Source organism: Manis javanica, chromosome 3 (assembly GCF_040802235.1).
Source record: "Manis javanica isolate MJ-LG chromosome 3, MJ_LKY, whole genome shotgun sequence".
Lineage (NCBI taxonomy): Eukaryota > Metazoa > Chordata > Mammalia > Pholidota > Manidae > Manis > Manis javanica.
This window is the reverse complement of record NC_133158.1, coordinates 173,841,341-173,867,388: the sequence shown is the minus strand read 5'-3', so window position 1 is coordinate 173,867,388 and position 26,048 is coordinate 173,841,341. Positions and strand designations below refer to the sequence as shown.

The 26,048-nt window shown below is 51.7% G+C and overlaps 1 protein-coding gene across 1 annotated transcript in view; it reads right to left on the bottom strand.

The window, feature by feature from the left end:
- Positions 1–26,048, bottom strand: part of SLCO2A1 (solute carrier organic anion transporter family member 2A1) — an 81,786-nt gene that overhangs the window by 6,930 nt on the left and 48,808 nt on the right. Inside the window, exons 4-12 of the mRNA XM_037024751.2 lie at positions 15,936–16,163; positions 15,022–15,120; positions 12,778–12,914; positions 10,904–10,979; positions 10,235–10,399; positions 9,028–9,217; positions 6,622–6,787; positions 4,155–4,318; positions 772–836 (exon numbers count right to left, since the gene is read on the bottom strand). Of these exons, the coding sequence (XP_036880646.1) occupies positions 772–836; positions 4,155–4,318; positions 6,622–6,787; positions 9,028–9,217; positions 10,235–10,399; positions 10,904–10,979; positions 12,778–12,914; positions 15,022–15,120; positions 15,936–16,163 (1,290 nt within the window). The remainder of the gene's footprint in view (positions 1–771; positions 837–4,154; positions 4,319–6,621; positions 6,788–9,027; positions 9,218–10,234; positions 10,400–10,903; positions 10,980–12,777; positions 12,915–15,021; positions 15,121–15,935; positions 16,164–26,048) is intronic.

Genomic DNA, 26,048 nt, shown 5'->3' with positions numbered 1-26,048 from the left:
CACACTTCCTAGATCCCTAATAAATATGTTCTCAATTAAATTCAGTCCCGTTTACCAGTCACTGCAAGGGTCTCCATTAGTGCCTTGTGTTTAATCTAGTGCTTGAATGTATAAAGAAGGGACAGTTCAGCATGAGCAGTCTGGGAAAGGCCCTGCAATGTGCTGGTGAGGCCCACACCTGCCCCTACCCGCCAGTCCATGCTCCCCGAAGAACGGGGTGCTCCCTGCTTCCCACAGGCAGCTGGTCCTCCACTGGGGCACTGCTGTTTGAGTGCACCCAGCTTCTTTCCCCTGTGGGCTCTGGGCTGCTTGAGGGCAGGCAGGGTGTGCGGGCACAGGGCCCTACACTGAGAAACATTTGCAGAAGAGAGGTGGAGGAGTGACCTTTGTAAAATGGGAAGGAAGCCAGGGCTGGGCTCAGCTGCCGTTCTGTCTGGGACAGGAAAGCAAAGGTTTGTTACTACAGCGAGTTCTTGGGGACAGATGAAAAAATCCCTGCTTTCAATTCTCTATTGGGTGTTCTCAGATGTGTCCATTTTTCTTTTTTTTTCATAATTTTGTTTGGAATTAATGCCATAGATGGAATCTTCCCTAACCTCAAGTAATGAGGAAACTGCCCATATAGGGTTTTGGCTTTTGCTGTTGTGTTGATTATGTACAACTTGTCTTTACAGCAGAGATGAGGCAGGGCTTTCCCCATCCTGGCCTGCACCCTATAGCCCTCGGATGCCCAAGGGCCTCTCCTTGTAAAGGGCCACCTCAGACACTTACCCAGCAGGCGCATCAGCAAGAACTGTACCCCGATGGCAAATGACTTTTCTTCCTGGTTCACCACACTGAAAAGAAAGGAGGAGATCAGCAGGGGGGCGCCTCAGGGCTGTGCCTTCCTGCAGTCAGCAGCCGCCCACCTCTGAGCATCAAGACTTGCCCTCAAGTAGCCTGATGAGCCACCTGGCTAACTGGAGTTGTTTGTATCAGTGGTTTTCAAAGCCTGATCACTGGACCAGCAGCAGCAGTCCCTGGGGGCGCATTAATGCAGACTTCCAGGCCCCACCTCAGACCTAGGACTCAGGTACTCTGGGGGTTGGGCTCGCTGATCTGCATTTTAGGAAGCCCCTGGGAGATTCTGCTGCCCACTCAAATCTGAGAATCTGCCCCTTCAAGAGGCAGAGGGCCTGAGCGGCTTGGGGCAGAGACGGACGCTGAAGGGCGTGTGTACAGCAGTAGGTCTGAACAACTCCCACAGACTGACTGTGTTATAGCAATAAAAGGCAGCCCCGATGCACAGTGTAATTAGGGCCGCTGGGCTGTAGGCTTCGGTGTGCAACTGAAAGACTCTTCTACCGAGGGCCAGCTTCGTGGGCATGCGACCCACAGCCTCACAGGGCCCCACCCTCAGGGAGGCCCCATGTTTGCTTTGATCCTGTTGCAGCTGTCTTGAAATTCTTCATAATTTGGGAACCAGGAGCCTCAGCTTCTCATTGTTATTTAGCACTGTGTCTTGCAAATTATGCAGCCAGTCCTGCCCCTATTCTTCCTCCTTAGGAGGGGAAAAGTGGCTGAGGAAGGAGATTCAGAGAGGAGGAGGAAGGCTATCCAGATGTGGTACTGCTGGGCCCTGCATCCCCCCCCCGGGTGCAGAGCAGAGAGGGGGGACACCCCCATACACAAGATGGGCAGCCAGGAGCTGGCTGACAGAGGCACCAGGCTTCTTTGTGCTTTGAGCACACGCTTATGGGTGGGTGTTTGTTGCGGAAAAGCATTTGAAGCTGAAGGAACAGCAAGGAAGGAGGCTCAGAAGCAATCCTCAGATCTCTGCATACATTTTGTTTTACCTTTGCTGTTCTGCTAGCAAACTGGAAAGAGACCTTCTTCCAGTTCTTCTGAGGGATGGCCCAGTGAGGGCAATGCTCACAAGGGTGTGGCAGAGGGAAAAGGCACCCACTAGGTGCCTCAAATCTCAATCCAGTTAATGCTGCCTTTATGCCTACAGACTGCTTCAACCCATAAAAGATGCTCCTTGTCTCGGTCCTTGTCCCCAGGCACACTTCACTAGAGTCTCAACTAAATGGCACTTGGGCACCCCAGTTTGGCTTCTGATGGATGTCTTCCTTCTGGTCTCTGCCCTCTTCAGCCCTGAATTAATGCCAGCTTTCTGACCACTCTCTCTTATTCCATATTTTCCACAAACCTTCGCTCTCAGTCCATATTCCCATGCCTGGTTGAGGGCAGGACCGACATGCATGACGCTTGACCCACCTACAAAGTCATCTTTAAGCCTCACCTACACACCGAATAGCACCCTTTCTTCCAACTTTCCAGTGGGATTTATCTTTCAATCATTTGGGGATCTTAGGGCCTCTTCTGTAGTTTCACTCCAGCCTCTGACAAGACTTGGGAGGGAGAGATTTTCTACACACGCCCATCCTGTGGTGGCAATGATGCTCCTCTCCCACTACTGCACCGTCCCTGGGGCTTGACCGAAATCCTCTGGGAGGTGACCTGACAGGGCCGCCTGCCCCCCACCCCCGCTGCTCAGGGCCCTCCCTGTGAGATGTTCCTATCCTGTTCCCTTCCCCGCAGATGGTCCTCAGGGTCCTGGAGTGCCAGAAGGGACCCCGCTCGAGGGCCTGAGGAGAAGGCATGGGCACTCGGAGTGCACAGGATGGGAAGCAGTGGAGAAGAGGGTGACGACAGTTTGGGGAGAGGCGTATGCCATGGGCTCTGAGCACCCCTACTGTTCTTGCAGAGTGTGCTGAGAAGGCCAGCTCCAGCCCATCTTCTCCTGGGCCATTTCTCAGGGTGGTGGCACCAAGGAGCCCTGGAGGTGTGAGGTAGAGTCTTCCTCTAGACTGAGAGCAGGCTTGGTCTGTCTGAGCTGCGGCTCCCCAAGCTCAGAGCTCCTCTGCCGTGACATCAGCTCCCGAATACACGACATACACCTGGGCCCTTCCATGTCACCCCGGGGGACTTGAGGGCCAGGGGTTAATGCTGCACCATGAGGTCCATGCTGTTTGCTGTGCTTGAGTAACAACATCCTTTGTCTGTGACCCAGGAGCCCCCCATCTTCTGCCAGCATCCTTGAAACAGTCACAGAAACAGGGGCTTGGTGGTTTGCAGGCTAACCTGTAAACAGGGTTAAATCCTAGCCCCTGGCAAGTGGCTGCTTCTGCTCCTTCCTTCTATCCTAGCCATTTGGGGAAAATAGCTCATCACCACCTAGCTAGCAAATGATAATAATTATTATTATTTGGTTAATTGTGATAATTAACCAACATGTAGAAAACCTTGTATTTACAAAGCAATTTACCTTATAATCCTGACACCGATCCTTTGAGGTCAGTATCATTAACTTCCCCCCTTCCATAAATGAGGAAATTGAGACTCCATGAGGTTGGCAGCACCCATGGGCACTCAGCCCATGTATGGCATCCAAATCTTTTTTGCCCTCTATGCTTTGGAGGTGGGTAAGGACAGGTGGGAGGGGGGCAGGGGATGGGTGAGGTGAATGAACTTAGTTGAAAGGCTGTTTTCTCTCTTCAGCCGGTGAGGTGAAAGGTCATTCCCTGTCAAACCCTCAGAGGCACCTCTGTGCCGCTGCAACGGGGCATCGCTGCCCTGCCCTCCCACGTGGCCTGCCTCTCCCTTCTCACCCGAGAGCCTGGGCCTGGCTCCAGGCACACTGGGCTCTCCCCATTTCCATCGTTTCCCCTACACGGGAAACTGCCCTCATTTTCCTTGATTTTGTACATCCAGGTGAATCCTCCTCCATCCTCTCAGTTCTCTTAGGATTTAAAAAGAAGTGAACCTATAGGCATTTCCACAGTGTGGAGCCAGGCAGCCGGGCTTTATCATGTGGCTCAGCTGTTGGCGGCTCTGCTCCTCTAAGCTGGTGGTCCCCATGTGCAGAATGGAGGTGTTAACAGGCCGCAGATCCCAGAGCTGGGGGAGGGTATGGGGGTGCTGCGGGGAGGTCAGCACAGAGCTGGGTGTGGCGGGGCCCTGGCACTGTGCATTAGTATCATCTCCCCACGTCACGCAAAGAACACTGCACACAGTCAAAGGACTCTGGGGACCAGCGAAGGGAGGAGAGACAGGAGCAGGTGGCCGGGCACAGAGCCAGGAGAGACGCAGGGAAGGAGAGGCCCACTCACCGCAGAACCATCATGTAGAGTGGGTTGTGGGAGATGCAGGCTATGAGGGCCACGAAGGAGATGAGGAAGATGGCTGGGAGCAGGAAGTGGGCGCAGGGGATGGGGCATGACCCCGACTGTGCCGCAGCAGATCCTCCAGTCACACAGCTGCAGTTCAAGTAGGTCTTGGAAAGGAGAGGGAGGGGTAAAGGGGGAATCTGATGTTATTCTTTCACCTCCACACACTTCGAACACCTGTACCAGAGTCCCTGAGGTTCCAGCCCCTCTGCCCTCTGGGTCCCCTGGGGAAGAGACCAGGTGAGGGCTCCCAGGGACCCCATGGATCCTGCCTCTGACCACTGTTTGGGCAACAGAAACCGTCTTCACCAAAACCAGTCATCCAGCTGGGCTGGGCTCCTCCTGCAGGTATAGCCTGGGCAGTATGCATGAGTCCACTGCCAAGCGGGGCCCACCCAGCTTGTGACTGGGGGCTGGCAGGGCTCTCTGTGGGGCCAAGCCACTGTGCCCAGCAGCAGTGGCTGTGGCAGCTGCTTTTCCTGTGTGTGTGTTTGTTGCAGGGAGGGTAAGGAAGGAGCAAACAGGAGACAGCTCAGTGGCTCGATGGAATCCCTGAGCTCTTCACCCGTCAGGCCTTTGCCAGAGCTTCCTGCCTGAGAGCACTTCTCGCTGTCTGTCAAGGACCCTAGAGAAGGAGGTCCCTGTCTCAAGGCTGCGAGTCGGAATGGCTCAACACTGCTGTACAACTTGCCTCACTGGCCACCGCCTGTGTCTGGTAGTCCCCACCTCCTCTCTGTGTCTGATGGACTAGCCTATGGCCACTGAAGTGCCACGGCAGTGTGGAACTAATGTGCTAATGTGCTTCTTCCTACCAGACAGCAGGACTATGCACCCTCTTTATATTGGCTGCTAGGAAGCTCAGAAATAAGTTATATAGAGTATGGCTGCTATTGCCCTCAGCCTGGATTTTTAAAACAGATGATTTTCCCTTATAACTATTTTTTTATTGATAGTGTGCTAATGGATGTATTAATGCTACTATTGGAAGTTTGTTCAGTTTATTTCTGGAAGCAGATGATTCAGAGGTAAGCAAATAAGGATAAGAAAACCACAGAAGCCACCACAGACTCCTCCGACTAGAAGGCCCTGAGGCAACATGTTGTCCAAACTCCCCGTCCTCCCTCCGCCGGAGAAGCGCCCTCCACTGCCCACAGAGCTGGCTGGGGGAGCAGCCTTCTGCTGTCTTCTCAGGGGAAGATGGTAAGTCAGGGCTAGCCTGGTCTCCGCCCTCCACGCAGTTTTAAGGGGAGGAGGCGCATTCCTCTTCTGAGGGCATTCTTGGGGGAACTACACAGACCTCCTGTCACTTTTAGGAAAAAGCTCATCCAGCTTCCGGCATGGCCTGCCCCACTCGGGCCCTGCCTGCTCCCTTGGTGTGACGTCCCCCCTCTTAGCACCAAACCTGGTCTTCTCTCTCTGCTCCTCTGCTACGCTCAGTCATGCCCTGGGGCCCTTTACCTGGAATGCTTCACCCCTGGTCTTTACAGGGTTTTCTTCTTCTGGAAGTTCAGTTGCAATGTCACCTCCTCAGGGAGGTCCCCAAGGCACTCTCTGTCCGTGGCATGGGTTTCTTTCTAAAATCATCTCATGCACTTATTTGATAGAGTGCAAACTCCATGAGAGCAGGGGTCTTGTCTGATGGCTTCACTGCCGAATCCTCAGCCCCTGTGGCTGTACCCAGCGTTCACTAGTATTCACAGAATAACAACAGATGTCTTGAGTCGGTTTGCTGCTGGCTGATGCTAGAGGCCAGGCCACAGTGCTCAGAGGATCTGATAGGTCCTCCCCAAGTGTATAGTGAACACAGGCTGCACGAGCAGAGGACTGGTGGCCAGGAAACGTGTGACCTTGAACAGCTGTGCCTCATGACGGAGGCAGGGTCCTGGCTTCTAGTCCCAGATTTGCCTCTAGATAGTGGCACTACTTCAGACCAGTTGGTGCACACATGGGAGCTGAGGGGTTGAATCAAATGCCTTGATCACCACTTCTAGTCCTAACCTTTTCGGTCCACATGACAGAGGACCCTCTGCTTTTGATTTATGTGGGCCTGTCCATGGGCTTTCCATCACAGCCAGGGTGCAGGGTGCAGGGTGCAGGATGGGACCATCAGGTCCCATCAGGAAGGCCTCTGCTGAAGAAGTGCTCTGGCTTGTTCCTGCTCTGAGCATTATTGGGCCTCAGGAATGTGCATTTGTTGAACAGTGGCCAATCTTTAACTGACTTTGGGCTGTGGGTATCTGATCATGACCTTAGGGAAGGGGAGGTGGAGAAAGGGCAGTTGTGGCTCAGAGGCCAGGATGGTGGGAATGAGTGTGGCATGGGTGGTGCTCTGCCCATCCCAAGGCCTAGGAGCAGCCAGCGAGGGTGCACAGCAAGTGTGGAGCCCTTGCAGGGCTCCTCCTGCCCTTACCAGTTGCTTGGAGGCTGCAGAGCTGATGTTGATGTCGCTGCAGCCAGCATGGCACGGGGAGAGGTACTCTACTCCGTCGTCTCCGCAGACCGGGTGGAAGATGGAGTCCGGGCACAAGCAGTCTCTGCGGCAGGCAGGAGGCTGCGGGCGTATGGAGTTTGATGTGCTGCCAGCAAAACAGGAAGTGGGGGATCAAACACAGCAGACCAAAGAAATCTTTGCACTCCTGCCCAGCATGAGCTCCCCGCCTGGTCGGGGTGCCTGTGCGTCTCTGTCTGCCTCGGGCCAGCCACCATCCTGGGATCTGAATTGTGTCTATTGGAGCCGATGCCAAACAGGCTGCTGCTCAGTGCTCATGGCACCGCTTCTCCTCTGCCACTAAGAGCCCAAACCACCAAGTGCTGGTTGGAGAGGCTTGGTTGGCAAACCCCCCGATGGCAGAAGGGGTCCACCAACCAGCCAGGGCTCTGATGAGAAAGATGGCAGATACTGCACAAACGTCCCAGGCAATATTTCCCTTCCCTCCTTCTCCACCTGGGCTCAGGCTGAGGGATGAGCAGGGGCCCCTTGAGGCCTCTGGGGCAGAGGTGGCTCCTGTCTCTGGGTCTCTGTAGACATGGCCCAGGTGGCTTCATCCCCCCGAGTTTCAACCAAGGGGATTTCACTGGCTGCGCTCCCTGTTCCCACCATCCCCCATATCTGGTATTCACCATCGTCTCTGGGGAGGGCTGGCATAGGGCTCACAGTGCACCCAAGGGCTTCCAAACTCTACGGTCAGTTATGCTCTGCTCATGGATGAGAACACTGAAGATTAGATAAGTTGAGTAACTTCCCTAATGCGTGAAGGGCAGGGCCAGAAATAGAACCCAGTCTGACAACAAAGCCCTGTGCCAACCTCCCAGTGAAAGCCACCAGAAGGTCCGGAGCCTTCCCAGCTTCTCAGTTCACAGCCAGCCTGAGGGAGACCAGTACAAACCAGAGCTGGCCCCATCCTGGGCAACCCTCCCCACCCTCGTACCCATCTCTCCTTCACTCACTAAGGAGAGAAGAAGTTAAAGGGAAAGAAGAGAAAACAGCAGGCTGCAGGCACAGCACCTCCATGCTGCAACCTCACCAGGCAAAATCTACAGGGGGCACCCAGAAAACATTAAATGCTCCTTGCTCAGCACCTCCCCTCCCAGGCCTCTGAAGCTCTTCCTGAATGTGAAGCTACACTTGAAACTTAGGACGTTAGTACTTTATGCAAACCGACAGGTATACTTTACTGCCCTCTTCCTCACCTGCCCTAATTTTTCAAGTCTGCCATCACTTCCATTGTCCTTTCCCAGATTTTTTCGAATCTCCTTCTCTCATCTTTCACCAGCAGCTCAGTGAGACTGTAATTCTAGCCGGCACAGAGCTGATGCTAAACATAGCTTATTTCCTGGCTCCTGAGGCTCACAGCCTTTCAGATTCATCCTGAAACCAAACTAATTTGTTTTCAGTGCTTCTTTAAAAACAGAATCCTAACCTCGACTGTTGGCAGCCCACTAGGACGCTCTGATTTCTTTTCATAATTGAGCATACTAATTTAGACCTGATATCTAAGTTGCGACATAAAAGATTAGATTAACCCTGTATGGCCCCGGAAGATGACTGGTTAGCCAGAGACGGGTAAGATTCCTCAAGGGAGGAACAACCTAAGACAGGCACAGTCGCAGGGGGGCCATCAGGTGAGAATTTGGGGATCAACAGAGGTGAGGCTCAGAACCCCCCCTGCTTTGAGAGAAATCTTCTGCATCCATGGATGTCCTGCTGCCCTTGTCTAGCCTGGATTAATACTTAGTCCATAGGCACACACCTGATCATCTGATCATCTACATTTGCCTTCTTACAGCACTAAACTATGTTTTCTACCTTTATCTTGCATCTACCTACCACTTCAGCATTTTATTAAAAATAAAAATAATAATAATAATAGGAGAAATGTGGGATCAACATATAAATCAAGTACAAAAATCAAACGAATATTCATATTTGACCTGATTGTTTATAGGTCATAATGCATGATCAAAACCGAAAGTTTCTGTGATGAATGCCCTTGTACTGTTCACCATGTAAGAATTTATTCACTATGTAAGAATTCGTTCACCATGTAAGAACTTGTTTGTTATGCTTCAGAAGATTGGAGACTGACGAGAATTAGGCTTGAGATGGATTAATGATTGTACATTGAGCGTTGACCCCCCTATACTGAATTTTATTGTTGTTAACAACCATTTGATCAATAAATATGAGAGATGCCCTCTCAAAAAAAAAAAAAAAGATTAGATTAAAAAGGGAAGAGAGTTGAGGCAGCAGAAAAGAAAACTTATGGCAGCCAGTCCAGGCTCAGCAAGGGGTTTCCTCACCCATCGTTCCCATTACCTGGGAGGGTAGATCTCCGCTACGGCTGGGGTGGAGCAGCCCATGAAGAAGAGAGGGGCACAGAGGATCATGGAGATGGTGATGATGGTGGCAGCCACGCGGGGAATGGTTTGCAGAGAGAAAACAAACCGCTTCATGAGGATTCCACCAAACAGCATCCCCAAGGCCGCAGCGGGGAGGTTCACGGCACCTGTAGATAAAGAGAAATGGGTCTGGGTACACAGGACTGGGAGCGTGTGAGGGCCACACACACAGAGCTAGCCACAGAGGAGGGGACTGTCTTCCTGAAGGAACATTTGATGTGTTCAGTTGCAATTGCAAAAGTAATAGCTGACCAGGGCTTCTCCAGTGAATAAAGATAGAAGTAGGGTTCTTGCAGCTAAGGGAGATGGATTGAATGTGCACTTATTAGGTGCCTTTCATTACCAGGCCCCTCGTTGCATTCTCACTATGACCACATGGGGTTAGTAAGGTACTGGCAGCAGCCCCTGCTGGATAGGCTACTTGGAGGCTAAAGGCTAGAGGGCTGAGGTCACAGCCAAGGGCCACAAAGGAGGCTGGGGGTTGTGTCCTGACCACATCCATATGGTCAAGCTCACCTGTAGACTGGGTGATTCAAGGGGAATAATTCAGTGGGAATTTGTGGGACCACATCAGTGTTTCTTGACCTCAATGGCAAAAAACACCCACACTGGGTCCCACTCAGAGATTCCGCTTTCCTTGATCAAGGGTGGGCCGGGGTATCTGTATTTTTTAAAATCTCCAGGGGAGTCTAAGGTGCAGCTGGGGTTGAGAATCACTGAACAGCACACTCCTTGCTCTAGCAACTGTATTCAAGTCCTTGGCGAAGAACGGAACACACGGGAGGCATTTTGCCTAACCCTGATCTGATCCTTTCTCTTTCCTGTCTTGCCCCTGATGATGTCAGGACCTCTGGGAGGCTATTGAGCACCCAGCCCCTCTGTCAGAGAGGAAGGCAGCCCCAGCTTCCACCCACTCCTGCCCGGAATGATAGGGAACCCAGAAATCTGCCAAGAACATTCTAGATTGCCAACCAGGAAAAATGTCCTTAAAATTCTTTCTCCTGGCCTCCTCTGGCTCCTGTCTGCCTCCGGTCTGGCCTTGTCCGGCCCTGGATGGCGGCAGGAGGGCCCAGCCCTTCCCACAGGCAGAGCAGCCTAGCTCCTGCGGCTCCCTCAGGACTCACCAATGAGGAAGTTGGCGTAGGCTGCGGAGGCGCCATACTGCTTCTCCAGGAACTTGTTGAGGAAGGTGGAGAGGCCAGCAATGACGGAGGAGAAGGTGCACTGGGCCAGCACCACCAGCATGAACAGCGGGTTCATCAGCAGCCTTAGGAAGATGCGGGGAAAGCCTGCAAACAGATGCCGTCAGGGGCCAGGCCTTCGCACCCACTACCACTAGCACCTCAGACTGGCCACGGCCCTTGCTCCTCCTCCAGGCAGCTCTCCTCTCTTCCCCAGGGCAGAACTGAGGCACCAAGCTGTTCAGTGGCCAGTCCAGGGTGCACAGCTGCTTGGACTTGCACTTAATGTGCTCACAGGCTAAGTAAAATGAGGATGTGCCTCTAGAAGAAATCAGGTGTAGGGTGCATAGAAATAGAACTAACACTCTCCTCACATGACAGGAGGGGAGAGAAGAATATGGGGCCCAGATCATGGGGCGGGGGTGACTCTGTTGAACCTGGATCTCCTGCAACTCTAAAGAAGCAGAGCCCCTCCTGAGAGATGGGCCAGTCATAGCCCACCCGCTCTTATTTCCCCTTATTGCACACAATGCATGTGGGCTGGGAAACACCTGACCCCCGCTTTCCCAAACCAGCCAGTCCACCCAGGGCTTTGCCCGGCCGTTCATTTACGTTTAATGAAATCCACCAGGGAGCCTCCTGGCTTGACCTCCATCTTCCTCGAGCTATCCACTCTGGAAGCAGACCTCTGAAGGCAGCGAAGGGGATGGTGTTAGCGGCCCGGGCTCCCTGCAGCCACTCTGCCCCAGGCCCCGGCCCTTCTGGTTTTGGTGGCTCAGGCCCGGGCGGCCATAAGCCACCCCAGGTGTGTGTGGGAGGGCTTCCAGAGAATGTCTGCTTGACTCAAACGCCAGCTGCATGTCAGTGAGCCCTTGCTTCAGCTGCCTGCCAGAATGCCTCCACGCTAGTGCCTCCCAAGATAGCTGGGGATGATATTCGTACCTAACTTTCCCATGACTGATGCCAAAAGGCGTCTGACCGACAATCTCACCCCTTGTCTGTCTGTCATGGCTGCACTACTTCCTGTCCTTCGGTTCCAGGGGCTGCTGGCTTCTGGGGCACTCTAGTTAGAATGACCTTTGCTTCTAGCTCTTTCTTCCTATCTCCTTTGTGGAGTCCCTGCTTCTCTCTGGGCCTGAAGCTGAGTCCTGCTCAAGGTCCTGTCCTGGCCCTTTGCCTGAGCTTTCTGTGTGTACCACCTCAGTGAACTTGCCTACCTCCTCTGGACTCATCAGCTGCAGTTCTGAACCACCGCACAGATGCAAGGCCCCTGAGCTCGGATGCCACTAGGATGCTCCAGAGGAACTCGTCCCCAGGAAAGGGAGCTCCCATTCATTCAGCGCCCACTCTATGTTGGGCACCGTGCCTTGCATTCCATGTGCATTGTCCCATTCCTCATACCCTTCCTCTGAGATACGTCCTCTATTTTCAGTATTTCAAAGGAGAAGAAGCTCAGAAACAAGTAAACTTGCCTAAGATCACTCAGCCAGTTTGTAAGTAGCAGAGCCTGACCTCAAAACCACATGATGTGCTGTCAACCTTGGAAATTCTTCTGAGACAAGGCGAGGCCCTCCTCCCGGCCCCGTCTCACATGGCTGGGCCTTGACCTCACACACTCATTGCCGAGCGTTGAACTCTGTCCCTAGCCCCAAACCTTGTGCAGACTTCAGCCCCCCTTCTCCTCCAATCCAGCTGAGAGCCGGGGCCTTCTTGGTACACCTCCTCCTCCAAGACAGTCTGGCCTGCCCTCCCCTTAGCTGCCTGCAGCCACTGCCTTGGTGCTCAGCTGTGTCCCCATCTTCATTCACGTCTCCTCAGACCTCCAGCCTTCATTCTTTCCTGATGCCCCAACCTCAGCCTGGTGACTGTGCTGCCACCCGAGTGGCCACCCAGGCACTGCAGAGCCCAGAACTTCCTGGGATCAGAGCATGTTTTAGACCCTTCAGCCTAAATCAAAGCTTCCACCCAAACTTCCCTTCCCTGTTCTTTTTATTCTCATCCTTCCCCCATTTCTTTCCCCAACAGATATGACAGACAGATGCATGGAAGGTCAGTCTGCAAAAGACTGCCCTTGCATTCTCCAGTGCTAGGAATCCCCTTCTTACTCAGCCCTGCAAGCTCAGACACGACGGGCCCCGTGCAATGCACAAGTCACCTGTGCCAGGTCATGTATTCAGCTTTTATTGTCTCTCAACTCTTTAATCCAACTTAGAAGAGCTCAGTGTTTCCCAAACTACATTCCCTGGAGCCCTCCTGATCCTGAGATGTTGACACAGTAAGAGGGAGCTGATAAGATACCGCTGTTTGAGGAAAAACCAGCACTCTCATCTCACAAAGCCTCTGAGAAGTCCTGCACCAAGAAACTTGTTTAGATTTCACCCAGGATTTATTTTACCTGCTACAATTCCTCAATTCAGCTTATTTTCTACCCCTACCCTCCTTTCTTAAACTCCTACGGATAGAGTCATGGGCTCTCAGAACCTTACCTCCTCTCCTCTGGGCATTGTTCGAGGAAAGAAAAAAAAGGGTAAAGAGGTGAGAACCAAGAAGGCCGAGGAAATGAGCAGGCCCAACCACCAGGCTCCGATCCATCGGGGGTCTCTGGGGCTCAAGTTAACGGCAGCTGAAAAGAGAGCAAAGGGCAGAAGTGTCTGTTGGGTGCATACATGATCTCACTTTACTGGAAAGAGAGCCTCTGCTTGGGGGACTCTCTTCTCATGGTGCAGAGGTAAGCCACGGGCTAGAATCAGGCCATGTTGACCTTCCCAGACAGAGGCGGCTACTGTGCCTGAAGCCGGGGGTCAGAGAACTCTCAGACTGAAGAGATTAGAACCTTTGCCTCACCTTATTTTATTCCCAACCCTTGGCAGGAATGATGATGAAAAGAGGCTGGCTCTCTCAAGGCTTACCACAGGTCAGACAATGGACCACATGTTTACATCTATTACGTCACTGCTTCTGAGCAAGTCTTTGAGGTAGGCACTGCATCTATCCACCTCCAACCATCAGGAAACTAAGGACCAGACAGGCTAACCTTGTGCTTGTCCAAAGGTGAGGCTAGTAAGTGCCATTTCATTGGTCAATTTCAATTTCTTCCTGGTGTCCAAACCTACATTCTTAGCCACTGAATATTACTGCTTCCCAACTTTATTGGTCGCTAAGAAGAGAGGCGCCATAACCTTTAGGAGCCCAAGGAAACAACCATCCACAGAGTGGGCTGCCTGGTCTCTGAAGGACACGCCTCCTCCCAGGAAGTCCCCCCTCTGTACCTGAGAGTGTGACCCTGCGTCTCTCGGTACAGGAATGATATGGACCACAGAAGGAGGGGGAAGGCAGTGGGATGGCCCTCAGCCAACAACGACAGGCATCCCTGGGACTGTCCCTGCTGGACCGGGAACTCAGTTGCTAGTCTCTCTGGGCACCCAGGAGCCAGGAACCACTTAGGAAGTGCCAGTGAAAGGGCAGAGATGTTGACTCTGACACAAAGCTCCCCCGGCTTTCCCCTTCCATTTGAAATACAGGGAGATGACACCGTGTGGATGACATCAAGGTCTCCTGGGCCTTGGGACAGGAATCTGTGGACTCTGGCAGCGTCATTGGGCTTAATGTCACAAGAGACAGGCTCTGATCTGTGTGCCGGGCACCTGAGGGCCTGGCTCAGGTCTGCTTTCTAGCTACATCTTCTGGCTGGCGGGAACTTTGCATACCACCCACACAGCCCAAACGTTCCACCTCTTGGCTTTGTCCAGGTGGTTTCCCCTGCCTGGGAAGGCCTTCCCTCCCATCACTACCTGCAGAATTCCCATCTATCAATGGGGCTTGATCCAGATGTCACCTCCCCTGGGAAGCCCTCCCTGATCACCTCATGCAGGAGCATTCTCTCCCGCCTTGGAACTTACAAAGCACTTTGCTGTCCCTCTGCTATAGCGCTGGCCCCCTGTGCCTGCAGAAGGCTGGCTGGTATGGGACATGCTTACGAAGGCAAGAAGCCCTTGCAGGATTCATCCTGGGGCTAGAGCCCTGAATGGTAAACTTAGTACTTGTGCCCTTGTCTATAATGGAAGAATAAGAGTTTATACCTATTAACCTCATGCAATATATCAAGCATAGTTTACTTTTTATAACTTTTACTATCATTAACCCCAGATGAGAAAACCGAGGTGCAGAAAGATGAAGATACTTGCCCCAGATCACCCAGCCAGTAAGAGGGGAACCAGAATTAGACACAGAGTCCACTGCCAGTGCCCACATAGTTAAACAAGATGTTATGCCCTCTGGATGTGGGTCATAACCCATGTGTATATTTTATGTAGTGCTTTTTTTCCTCAAAAGAGCTCTTACTACTTTTTTTTTTAAACAATCAAAACCACCCTAGAATCAAAGAAGCACAGAACTATTTTTAATACCGCCACCATGATGGGCAGCTCTGATGCCGACACCTGAGGACCTCCCCTAGGTCCCAAGGTTTCCTGCTGAAAAATTCTTGAGGACAGAAAGTGTTTTCCTCAGCAGCAAGTGCCCCCTAGCATCCAGCACGGACCCTGGCGAGATGAGGCACATGCTGTGTGCCCCTGGCTGGCTGAAGCGCTGCAGGAGTGAATGAGTGAGTGCCAGAGGTGGCAGCAAACATTTGGTAGTTGATGCTTCATTCTCTGCCCTGATTGGCTGGGGGCTGGGGACAGCTCCTTCCTAGAACCGGGGATGGGCAGGGAGTCCTTGCGCACACTCACCTGTGTCCACCCTGCCGTAGTCCACGAAAATCTGCAGCATGACAGAGCCCAGCAGGTACCCGAAAGCCGGTCCAAACACAGAGATGGCAAATAAGATGGCTGGAGAGGGCAGCAGCGAAAAGAGGGTAAGGGGGGATTGGGAGGGTGTGGCAGCCCCAGACTCTTTCCCTCGCTGAGGGATTCCTGAGATGTCACCCCCTCTGTCTCCTGATCCTGACTGACAAGTCCACTTTTACAGTATTTCCCACAGACACGATCCCGAGATGTGCAGAATCACAGTTGTTTCTCCTCTAGCCAGCTGCCAAAGAGATCTGCTTGCCAGGCGGGAAACAGCCTCCTGGTACTTAAAGGTGCTGGCCCAGGGCTGTACTAGCAGGTAATGCTCCCTGCAGGTATGACGCTGGCAGCCCTGGCAGGAGCTTGGGAGAGCACAGAACCAGTGGGTGTGGTCTGTCTGGTCTGGGGCTTGTTCTAAGGTAAAGATTAGGACAGTCGGACAGACATCTGCTATCTGCTTTGCATGTGCTACTTTGAGGCCAGCCTGTCCCTAAGGGGCAGCTTGGAGAAGACATGTGCGCCCTAGCCTGTGCCTGGAGGACTGCTGGTTAAGGAGCTCCCCGTGCCTGGCACAGGGCTAAGTGGTTACATATGTTACTTCATGTAACTCCACAGCCACCCAGTGCACAGATACTATTAGCCTGGGGACCTAGGGCTCAGCCACTTGCCCAGGATCACACAGCTGATGGGTAACAGAGCTGGCATTCAAACCAGCTCTGTCTGATCCCCATACCTCTGCACTCATTTGCTGTGTTGCAGGGCATGGAGGGTTAGACCTGAGTTCAGCCCCTCAGGGCCTGAGCGAGTGCCACATGGGGACCCAACCCCTCCCTACAGCCTCTTCAAGACTGACTCACAGATGTAGAGGGGTGAGTTGTTGGGCTCCGAGAAGTCGTCCACATACGAGATCCCAAACGGCTGAATGGGCACTGTCCCAACGCCTGCCAGCAGCTGGGCGACCACCATGAGACCCCACATGCTGCTGGTCTCCTTCTGGAGGTCCTGGGTGGTGCCATGGCACTTGCTGTGGGACAGGTCCTGCCCATGCTTCTGACAGAGCTCGGCTTGGAAGCGGCTACTGTTCCCTGCAATGAGAGTGCATGCCAGTCACCGCCACCCTGGTCTCCTGGCTGCAGCAGCAGGCCTCCAAGCCTCGCTTCCTTCTAGGCCTTTAGGGAGTGACTCTAGAAACAAGGTGAGAGTGTGGGCTTCCTGCTCCGGGAGCTGCCCTTCTCCAGGAGAGAGGGCTTCTCTTCTCATGGGCATCCATTCTTCCTCCTCTCTGAGCATAGGCACAGAACTGAGTGTGGAGGAGTCAGTCCCTTCATCCCCGGAGGAAAGTGTTACCCAGCTGCAAAAGGGGGACCCAGGACCAAACCCCAGGCTTGTCGGCCTCCAGTGCCCTTAGTGCAGCCTTTCAGCAGGATGTTGAGAGGATATCCTCAGTCGTTCAGCAGGATGGACGTCATTTTGTCCCACAGAAGACAGTGTTGCCATGGCCTGGGACATGTCCCTCCTGAGTCACAACTCCCAAAACCCTCACTCCTGGGTGATCCTGGCATTGCATCACACCGGAGAGCTTACTGCTAAAGGCATTTAATGTCCTTACTAAACCTCGGCTGCTCCCAAGAATCATAGAACTTGGGAAGCTGGGAGGGCCTCTGAGAACCTCTAGTTCAGCTCCTCCTATTACAGATGAGGAGCTGAGGTTGCACCTAGAGACCTTCTGTGAGTGTCCATGAGACCCCAGGTGTGGCCTGTGGGCACCATGCTGCCTGTGGCCATGGGGACCTGGCCCAGCTGGGCTGCCACTTCCATGTGCTGCTGTTAATGTGGCCCACACTAAACCATGAGTATTGTCAGTGATTCAGGGCCTGAGGGCTCTTGAGGGCTTCTTCCCAGGAGAGCCCTTCTTCTCCTGCCATGGCCAGGCCAATGGAAGCCACTGGCATCCCTGATCTTCCTTTGTGGCCTTGTTCCATTACCATGAGTGGGATTCAGTTTAATTCTCATTTGTGGTGCTTCCAGAGAGACCACAGCCCTGAGTTGGGTGGGTCTTGAAGTCCCAGAGGGCTGTGGACTAGTTCTGCCCCTTACACTGGACTCTGTCAAGTGCTGGTGAGCTCAGGGCTGCCCTGGACGGCGGGCTGGGGTGGTGGTGGTCCGCACATGTCTCGTCCAGCCTGGCCCCAGCATTGCCTGGCCTCTGCACTGCTTTTTGTATAGAACATGTTTGAAAACTGGCCTAGAGGGCTCCCCATTAATCAGGGAGATCTGTGCCAGGCCTGTCCCAAGCAAAGGGGCCAAGGTATCTATCTGGTCAAGGTCATCTACACCTGACACTAGTTTTGTGCAAGGAAGCGAACACCCAGGCAGGCGGCCGACCTCCGGGCTTTGGTGAATGTCTCTCTGTGCCTTCCTCCTCCCAGCCTACATCCATTGTCCCACTTGCCAGCACAGAATTCGAAAAGGTAAAACCTCATGGTGAAATAGGAGGCAGCCCTTAGTGATTGGGGTGGGGGGTATAATCTTACCAACATGGAATGACAGCTGTAGCATCTCATAGGTTCAAAAAATAGCTCTAAGTTTGGAGAAGAGTATGATCCCTAATCTATAAAACTTATGTGGACTGACTGAATATGGAGAGAGCAACTGTGGAAGACTGCAGCTCTCTCTGGGTGACAGGACTTCGTGTGTGTGTTTGCCTCGGTGTATTTTCTAAATTTTCTAGAATGAACACAGCACTTTTGAAATAAAGCCACAATAAAAGCTTTTTAGTTATATTATTTCCCATAAATAAATATAGCCAAAATGTAACCATGTCTCTCCCATTTCTGTGTCTTGTTCTATAACCATTGCCCTTCCTTTTGGCCTAGGCCCTCAGTCTGCAGAGGCATGTGTTAGGTTAGGGCTGTGCTTCTTTGCGCCGCCCCACCCACCTCCTCTCCCCTGGGGGTGTTGAGCTTTTCTTTGTCTTACAGGCTTCACTATGGAGACCCCAGTTCCAGTACCAGAATTTTTTAAACTTCCATTTATTGCACAGGCAGACACTGTGACATGCCCTGTCTCCCCATCACAGAGGTTAGTGGCCTATCTCAGCAGCTGGTTTAGGGCAGAGTTGGCACGCAAACCTTCATGTGTCTGACTCAAAGTCTGTACTGAGGTTAAGTCTGACATGGTGGCTTTGAAAAGACACAACACATATTGTGCAGGGACTGGGGAGCCAGGCCCAGGAAGATCCATCTATCCCCAGGCACATTCAAACATGAGCCCTCTGACTTCTGCAGGCAGCTGGTTCCTTCCCAGGAAAGGTGTCCTGGAAAAGGGCTGGTTCCTTGGAGTTTTGTTGAAAACTGAGACAACGAGATGAACACACAGAACAGGGAGTCAAGAATCAGTTTTAGTGAAACAGAAAGACAATATACAGCATGATTTCATTTATGTACTAAGATAGTCAAGCACACAGAAGCAGAGAGTAGAATGGTGGTTGCCAGGGGCTGGGGAGATGGGGGTAATGGGGAAGTGATGGTCAAAGGGTATAAAGTTTTAGGTATGCAAGATAAATAAGTTCTGGGGGTCCACTCTTCAGCATAGTGCCCATGACCAAGCATACTGCATTGCATATTTAAATTTTGCTAAGAGGTAGATCTTCTGTTAATTGTTCTTAAATAACAGACACACATACACCATAATAAAGGGGGCAGGAAGAAACTTTGGGAGGTGATGGATATGTCTATGGCCTTCATGTTGGTGATGCTCATGAATATATACTTATCCCCAAACTCACTGAATTTATGCATTAAATAGATATGGCTTTTTTACATGTCAATCATACCTCAATAAAGTGGTTTAAAAAGAAAGAAGAAATTGATTTTAGTCCCAGGTAGCTGTGTGAACTTGAGCAGGTTTCTATATCTTTCTGAGACTCAGTTTCCTCTGAGGTAGAGATGGTAAGGTGACTAGATAAGTAGATTCTGTGTGGGTCCCTAAAGAATTACAAGGCTATGTTTCCAGAAGAGGGTACAGGCATGCAAAGTTGGACCCTACCAGTCAGATGACAGGTCTGATGGCTGTGCCTGCCCCCTTGAAAGAAGGCTGATATAGCTTAGTTACTGCCATAAGGGTCTGACTCTCAGGATAATCACTTTATTCTGGAAGCACAGGACTACAAAATGTTCCTGCCGAGAAAGGCAAGACAGGGGCTATGTAGTCTACACCCCACCCCACTAAGGAATCCTTCCACCAACATTGTGACCCATGTCCAGCACCCAGAAACAGGGGTGTGGTACTGGCAGACTCATGTGAATCCCCAGGGGGAGGCGCAGGTGGTGTGGGCAGGCAAGGTCAACAGATATCGGAAGGGCTGCACTGGGAGCCCAGGACCTGCGTTCTAGTCTAGTCTAAGTTCCCTGTATTAGTAACCTTAACTTTGAAAGACCTCAGAGGATTCAGAGGGAGGGGCCAAGCACAGCAGAGGGTGGGAGCCTGTTGAAGGGCCTGGTGGGCAGGGTGTCAGGCTCACTGCTCACTCCCTGCCCTCAGTACAGGAGCCACACAGGACACCCTGGGTAGATGAGTGTTTACACGCTGTGGGCTCTGCAAGCCTTTAGAAAAAGTGATGGGCAACTACCAAGACTGCTGTGCCCTTCTCAAGACCAAGCAGGCACGCTCAGGAGTGGACACAGAGCAGGCTGCCCTGCCTGGGACCTGCATTGCCAACAACCAAATGTAGCTGTGCAGGCACTCAAACAAATTGGCTCGCACACTTCTCTGCTCACTTCCCTGCACCAGCTGTGACTGAGTTGATGTATTCCTGAAGGGCCTATACATAAAAGAGCTGCTGCCAAGTTTTCAAATGGGCATTTCTTTTCAGAAGCTTCAAAGGAATTTTGAATATATTTTATAGGAGGAAATGAGCAAAGTTTGAAGAGCCCTAACACTGTGGGCTGTTGTCACTTGCAGTTCTGCTTGGCTGAGCCACCTGTCTCACCTGTCTAGGTATGACAGCAGCTCCCTGTTCCATGTTGTCTGGTAGGCTGTGGGGTGGCAGGGCCAGGTCTATGTTATGTGCAAGGGTGGTTTAAAGATCATCCGAAGGTGAATGACCATCCTGGGAAAGAAATGCAGAGAACTGGCCCCTGCTCTCAGCTTGGCTGCTGAAGGACCCAGCCAAGGCCCATTAGCTGCAGGGCGGATGATGGCTGCTTCACAGGTGGAAAGCTTGGATGCTGCATCCTGAAGAGACACCTGGACCAAATGTAATTGGTTCTCCATTGTTCAGCTATTTGGCCAATAGTGACTATGGCCTCTCTGCAGTGGAGTCATGGAGGAGGCTGAGCCAGGTGTCAGCGCGGCCCTTACAAACCTTCAGCCTACTGGTCTACACAGGTCATCAGAGAAGCAACCCCAATAAGCCACAGTGAGGAGACACTTCACACCCAACAGGATGGTTACTATCAGAAAACAGAAAGCAACACCTGTCAGCTAAAGGTAGATGAGAACTAGAACCTGCTGCATTGCTGGTGGGAATGTAAGATGATGCAGTCTGTGTGGAAAACAGTAAGGCAGTTCCTCAAAAAATTAAAAAAATAGAATTAGCATAGGATCCAGCATTTATACTTCGGGGTATATACTCAAAAGAATTTAAAGAAGAACTTGAATAGATATATGCACACCAGCATTCTTAGCAGGCTTATTCATGATAGCTAAAAGGGGGAAACAATGCAAATGTGCATTAGGGCATGAAAGGATAAACAAAATGCAATATATACATACAGTGACATATGACTGTCCTTACAGAGGAAGGAAATTCTGATACATGCTTGTCGCGTGCCCTGTCCTCGCCGGCAAGAACAGCATGCAACAACAGCAGGATTCTTCTGCAGAAAGCTTTATTCTTCAGCTCTTTGTGAAACAAATGAGTTGGGCAGGACCCAGAAGGGAAGGAGAGGCTTGCTTATATAGTTCTCATGCTCTGACCTGGTTGGTGCGGCTCCATATGCCTTATTAGCATAACCATTTGGTGGGTCTCATTGGTCCTTATGCCAAGGCGCAATTAGCATGTAGTTTAGTGGTGTGGGATGATTTGTCATTAGGAAGTTCGGGGCCTTCCGGCTGCCCTGCATGGGGCGCTATTTTCTGAGCGCGGCTGCCAACACATGCTGCATACACAGTGAGTGAACCTTGAAGACTTTATGCTGAGTGAAATAAGCCAGACACAGAAGTACATTGTATGATCCCACTTACAGGAACCTAGAGTAGACAAATCCATAGAGACAGAATGTAGAATGTGGCTGCCAGGTGCGGAGGTGTGGCGGGGAGAAGGCATGGAGAGTTAGCGCTTAATAGAGACAGTTTCCATTGGGAAAGAGGAAAATTCTAGGGGTGGGTGGTGCTGACGGTTGTACAAGAGCATAAACGCACGCGATGCCACTGGACTGTACACTTAGGCGTGGCCAACATGGTATATTTTATGTACACTTTACCACAGTAAGGACAAATACAGCCTGGTGTGCACTGAGGTGGGAGCGGACAGGGTGCCGGGGAGCATGGGGAAGGGGCACCATGCCCGGTGTTGTTGGGTGAGGGTTCGGGAAAGACTGTGGAGAAAGCGGCCTCTGAGCTGAGAAGACTCAGCAGGAGTGAAGCAAGCTCAGTGTGAGGAGAGAGGACGGAGGGGTGGGCGGCACCTCCTCAGTACGGAGGGAAGCTCAGCGTGGTCACCAACACCCAGGGTTAGGGCCTTGGTGTCCTGGGAGGGGCTTGGATTGTACCCTAAGGTGAACCCCGGAAGGTTGAAGACCATGAGGGGTAGAACAGACTGGAAGGATGAAGGCCAGTGGCCAAGGGCTGTGTGTGAGGAGGGGAAGTGAGTCAGCTGAGGTATCTTGGTGGTTAAATAGGTGAGGCTGCACCCTGCGTGGGGAGGCTCCACGGCTGTGGGCATGGTGGTGCTCTGCCCAGAGCCTGTGTGTGTAAGCTGCACACGCTCAGGCTGGGTGCAGGACAGAAGGTGCATGAAAACCAAAGGAGCAGAAGATAAGTGTTTCTTTTAAGCGTTCTAGTTCTTGATTTCGCTTTCTCATCATTTTGCTAAATTCACACTTATTAGAATACTGTTGCTGGATTGGCTAGCAAAATTATTTTTTGTGGGTCACTGAAGATCATAGATATATTGACTGGCTTAGTAAGTCTTTATACTGCACATTGCATGGTACACCAATGCCACAGAAACCCTCAGAAAATTTCATCTAATGAAGTGTCCATGAAACAAAACTCTCTGGGGATCATTTAACTATTATTATTTACTTTTAAAATGTCAGATTACATGTCAGGAAGTGCCTTTATCAAATATGTGAATTTAAAAAAATGATTGGCTCCAATTAAATCCAAGTCTACCGAGTTCCTCTTTGGCTATCCTGTGTTCCCAAGTGATTCAAGATCTCTCAGTGAACTCTCTCTTCCTGATGCCAGCCTTAAATGGGCCAAATCTATCCTGGACCAGTCTTCTGCACAAGTGAGAGGGAAAGAGCAGTTAAACCCACCCGCAGAGGGCAAGGCCTCCTTCACCTGGGAGCAGCTGCCCTCAGGGGAGCAGCAGCTGGCTGTGTGGAGGCCGGGAGCCCTGGAGCCAGGGGGAGCGGGCAGTGGGCAGGATGCACTGCTCCTTACTGGCTGTGGGGGCAGGGGGTTATGTCAGAGACAGAGACCTCAGGCCTGGACTCCCTGCAGAGGGTGGCCAGGGCCAGCTCACTCCAGTGATGGCAGAGTCTTCTAGCATTCGGACCATTAGGTTCTTCTCTTAAAAATATGAGCACATGGATTGGTGAGCCCAGGGACTCGAAGGAGGGGGAGGAAAAGACCTTGTATCAGGAGCCTTTGGCACGATTAGGAGGCTCAGCTTTCCTCATCCCGCTCCAGCCTTCTCCTCTTGGAAGAAAGGAAGAGCAACCTCTCCTCACTTCTGTGGCATTCGGCATAGGCCTCATTCCCAGTGGCTCCCTACTGACCTAAGGAAGCACCTCGCCCTCCTCCTCAGAGGCTGCTAGCAACAACCTTCCCACCGTGTCAAATCCTGCGGTGAGGTCAGAGAAATGCCTGCCTCTTCCAGCTGCCATGGACTCCAGAGGCCCCTTGCCTCCCTGAGGCTGCCTGCCTCCCTCTTGGTGAGGCCTGGGAGAGGGAGGAGGGCGTCTGCTCATTAGCTGGATGTCAGTCTGTTTCTCATCTTCCCTGAGGCAGGCTTCTGGAAGGCCCAAGTTCATCAGAGCACATTCTTTTTCACGATAGACACCAGAGGTCCGGCTGTGCCAGTTTTCATAAGGCTGTGAAATGCTAAGTAGAAACAGGCCAGGACCTCTCCCCTCCTCCAGCTACCCCAGCACCACCCTGGCTGCACGTGAGTCAACCCTCTGACTCATCCCACAATTTAAATATGCAGAATTTCAGTTCTGATTTCAGGACTCCTCGTGGGTTTGGACAATAGGGAACTCTGGGGCAGGAAATTCCATTCCCCTAAGATGGTGCCCAAGGAGACACAGCAGATCTGGGCAGACCAAGTTCTGGCCACCCCACTGGTCAAAGACACACGTTCCAGGTGTGGTCAGGCTGCGGCTGCTGGAAGCCTGTCAAGGGTATAATAAGAGATCTCTGCACGAGGGTCTGGCACTGGGTCCGAGAGAGGCCCCTGGAAGGGCCGAGCAACAAGCTGGGCTTTCCTTTGACTTGTCATTCTTGTCATTCTGGTGGAGGACAGAAGGCATTCTGAGAGGAAGCAGGAGGGCAAGAAGTGAGCTCTCCTTCAATTCATTGTTCCTGAGAGCCAGCCATGACCTTGTTCAGGAGGGGGCATGGCTTCTGGGCTGGGTGAGTAGGATCAAATGAGGAGGTTAGCAATAACCAAACCTCAGATGCAATTCAAGAGTACTATAGGGAAAGGCAGGGGGTATTTCTGGAGAGTTTTCTAGAAGGATGGCCAAGGTGCCAAGCCCTGGACTTATCAGCAGACTCCTGGAGTCCCATTCAGTATGTTCCACTCCAAAGGATCCATTTCCTCATTCTCCTCAATTCAGCTGCTCAACAGTTCTTCCCGAAACTCTGGCAACACCCACCAGCAGGCTTGGAACAGACTGTCCTGAACTCACTCACGATCCGAGATCTCAGGGTTGTTTGTAAAGTGGGTTGTTTGTACATCAGAGGGATTGAGCTCCCAGTGGACCTCACCAAGCCTTGTTGGTCTATAATGCCCAAGTAATAATATGTGTTCTATTCCAACTAGAATGTTGTTCCAACTATGTGTTCATCCACTTGTAAGATGATTTCTGTGGACATATGCATTTTGAGTTTCATTTTGGGAAACTAGGAGAAGATATTCTTCTACACCAGCAGAAACCAACAGAGTCGGGATTGACAGCCTAGGTCACACCATGGGGCAGTGGAAGAAATTCACATTTTGAAGCCAGACAGACCAGGTTCAAGCCAGGTTCTACTGCTCACTGATTGGGAGCCTCTCAGAATCTCAGTGTCCTCATCTCCTAAACTGATGGAATAATACCTAACTTGCAATACTTTTATTAGGATGAAAAATAATGAGTATATTATACTATGGGACATAGTGATCATGCAAGATAAATTTTCATCCAAAGAGGCCAGAAACTTTGAGAAATTTAAATGGATAAGGGAGATGGCAGAACCCTGGGACAGGCAATATTGCCCAGAATTTTAAGAACTTGGGGACTAGATCCAGAAATAGGGACAAGATCAGTGCTGGTCACCAGCAGCAGATGGATTGTAATAAAGGATTTGTGGGCAAGTGGTTTGCTTGGAAGGATTCACTTCTGTGCAGAATGAGAGCTCAGAGGAGTGGAAGGAGAGAGTGCTTCTGCTCTGCTCTCAAAACTGATTTTCCAAGACTAGTTCTGAGACTGAGGCTGGACACCCCTTCCCATGCCGGTACTAAATAGGGGGCCATGGGAAATATGCCTACTTATATTGAGGAGACCATGTAACCAACAAGCTGGGCATGAGAGGGCAGGCCACTGTGCACAGCGCAACAAGGCTGGGCATTGCACTGCTGATGAGGGGCTTTCCCCACCCACACCCTTGCCCCTGCACACAGGTCTGCACCCTGACCAATCGCCACCAGGCTGAAGAAGGAGGTTTTACCTGGCCCAGCTCATCATCAAAACTGTCTCTTAGAGGATAGGGTGGAAGGAAGACATGCCTGAGAGAGCAGGCTCAGAGCCATTTAGCCTTAACATTTGAAGAGATGAGTGTTTAATTTGCACACACACTCCCCATTGGGAGAGAAGCAGAACTCATTGTTCACAGATTTATTCAATGGGCTAATGAGAGGCTCTTTGAAGGAAAACAAAGCAGTTAGCTGAGCCAGCATGAGTCCATCCAGGGGCAGCCATGCCAAACCAACCTCATTTCCTTTGCTAATGGAGCTCCCAGATGAGCAGGAAGCTGTAACAGGGTATTACTTGACTGCAGGAAGCCTTTTGACAAACTCTGTCATCAAAGTCTGGTAGACAAGGTACAGACACGTGTCAGAACAGTCCTCTGGGGAGAACTGGCTCAAACCGTGCCCAGTGCAGGAGTGGATGGGCCAATGTCACCTGGAAGATGGTGGCCCTGTGTACCACTCAACACCACTGTCACGGCCTTGGGTGAAAGCAGGGAAGAGTAGACAAATCTGTGAATGGCATGAATGCCAGGAAGCTGGGAGGAACGGCTAATCAGACATTCAAAGGCTGACAATTCACAATTTGACCCAAGGCTATAAAGAAGGGCTCCAGCCAAGATGAATGAATCTAATGGGGTCAGTTCAGGCTGCTATACAAAGTATCATAGACAGGGAGCCTTATAAACAAGAGCAACTCATTTCTCACAGTTCTGGAGGCTGGAAGTTTGAGACCAGAGTCAGCATGGTCGGTGCTGGTGAGAGCCTCTTCTGGATGGCACACTGC